General features: G+C 47.6%; 1 protein-coding gene across 1 annotated transcript; it reads right to left on the bottom strand.

Annotated features, from left to right (window-relative positions):
- Positions 1 to 810: 810 nt before the first annotated feature.
- LOC100463964 (olfactory receptor-like protein OLF4) lies at positions 811 to 1,569 on the bottom strand (the record flags this gene model as incomplete). The annotated part of the gene is made up of 1 exon (XM_034650295.1): positions 811 to 1,569. A coding segment is annotated over one exon (759 nt), but the record flags the coding sequence as incomplete, so codon positions are not given.
- Positions 1,570 to 1,574: the final 5 nt, after the last annotated feature.

Raw genomic sequence — 1,574 nt, 5'->3', positions numbered from 1 at the left:
GCCCTTGGACCCCAATAACAGGCCCCCTAGACATTTCTGCCCATCCCTACAAGAACCTGTGATGATGAACCTTGTCTTGTTAGAGTCTCTGATGGGTGCTGCTGAGGCATGTCTTGCAGTCACAGTGAGAACCCAAGGGCTGGTGCAGCCACAGCAGAGGCTCTGGTCAGGGAAGCGTCTGTGGGAATGTCCACAAGCACAGGGGCGCAGGGGGTGCCAGGGCTTTCCTAGCCTGAGCATCCCTGTCAGGTGCCTGAGACTTACAGGGAACAGTATTAGAGTCCACATTCTCAGGAAGAGGAGTGAGGTAGGGATGTAAAAAGACTGACAGTCTCTAGGTGAAAACTGGGGTTTTGTACTCTCCTCTACAATAAAGTTATGTGAAGGGCTTAGTGGCCAAGTGTAGTTTCTTCCTTATGAAGACTACAACCCATGCATTCTTTTAGGAAATCTAGGGAAAATTTACTTGGCATGAGGTAAGTGAGTTAAAATGAAATTATTTTTAAGAAACTCAACTTGCCCCATGTATGATGTAGAAAATTCCAGGCAATTGTGATCCAAGGCTTGTGAAACCCCTGGGGATATATGAAATTAGAGAAAGGGGAAAACTGTCTGTGTATCAGAGCAGAAGCTTAATAAAGTAAGTACTTAAATGTATGGGAAGTTGAATTCAAACCAATGGAAATTCCAGGAAATAAATAGAAGGTTCTACTTCCAAAGCCTGATCAAAGAATAGCAGGTCCTGGCACTGAGGCTGTGAGCCCTGCAATCATGGGCACTTCTTCAGCCTCAGGACCACTGGCCCCCACATCACTGTAACACAATTCTTTTCAGAGCCCCCTTTATGTCTCTGTTCCTCAGGCTGTAGATGAAGGGGTTCAGCATGGGTGTGACCACCGTGTACATCACCGAGGCCACTGCACTTGTGTGGGAGCTCTGGGTAACAGCAGAGCTAAGGTACACTCCTAGGCTTGTACAATAAAATAAGGAGACAACCGAGAGGTGAGATGCACAGGTGGAAAATGCTTTATACTTGCCCTGAGCTGATGAGATCCCACATATGGAGGAAACTATCTTAGAGTAAGAGTAAAGGATCCCAGCTAGGGGAGCAGCAGCCAGCACCAATGTTGCAAAATACATCATCATGTCATTAAGAAAGGGGTCAGAACAGGCAAGTCGGACCACCTGATTCATTTCACAGAAAAAGTGGGAGATTTCCACCTCTCTGCAGAAGGTCAGCTGTAACACCATTAAGGTTTGCAATAAGGAATTCAGGGCACTCATGATCCAGGACAACAGAACCAGCAGTCCACAGAGCCGGGGGTTCATGATGACCGTGTAGTGCAGGGGGTGACAGATGGCCACGAAGCGGTCATAGGCCATCACACTCAGGAGAAAGGCATCCCAGCCTGCAAAGAGTAGGTAAAAGTATATCTGAGTGATACAACCTTCATAGGTTATGACTTTGCTCTGAGTGTGGATGTCCTGGAGCATATTGGGGATGGTGGTGGAGGTGAAGCAGATGTCTGCAAAGGACAGGTTGGCCAGGAAGAAGTACATGGGGGTGTGGAGGT

Source organism: Ailuropoda melanoleuca, unplaced genomic scaffold, assembly GCF_002007445.2.
Source record: "Ailuropoda melanoleuca isolate Jingjing unplaced genomic scaffold, ASM200744v2 unplaced-scaffold15708, whole genome shotgun sequence".
NCBI classification, from domain to species: domain Eukaryota; kingdom Metazoa; phylum Chordata; class Mammalia; order Carnivora; family Ursidae; genus Ailuropoda; species Ailuropoda melanoleuca.
Note: the sequence above shows the minus strand (reverse complement) of the source record. Positions and strands in the feature narration are given on the sequence as shown.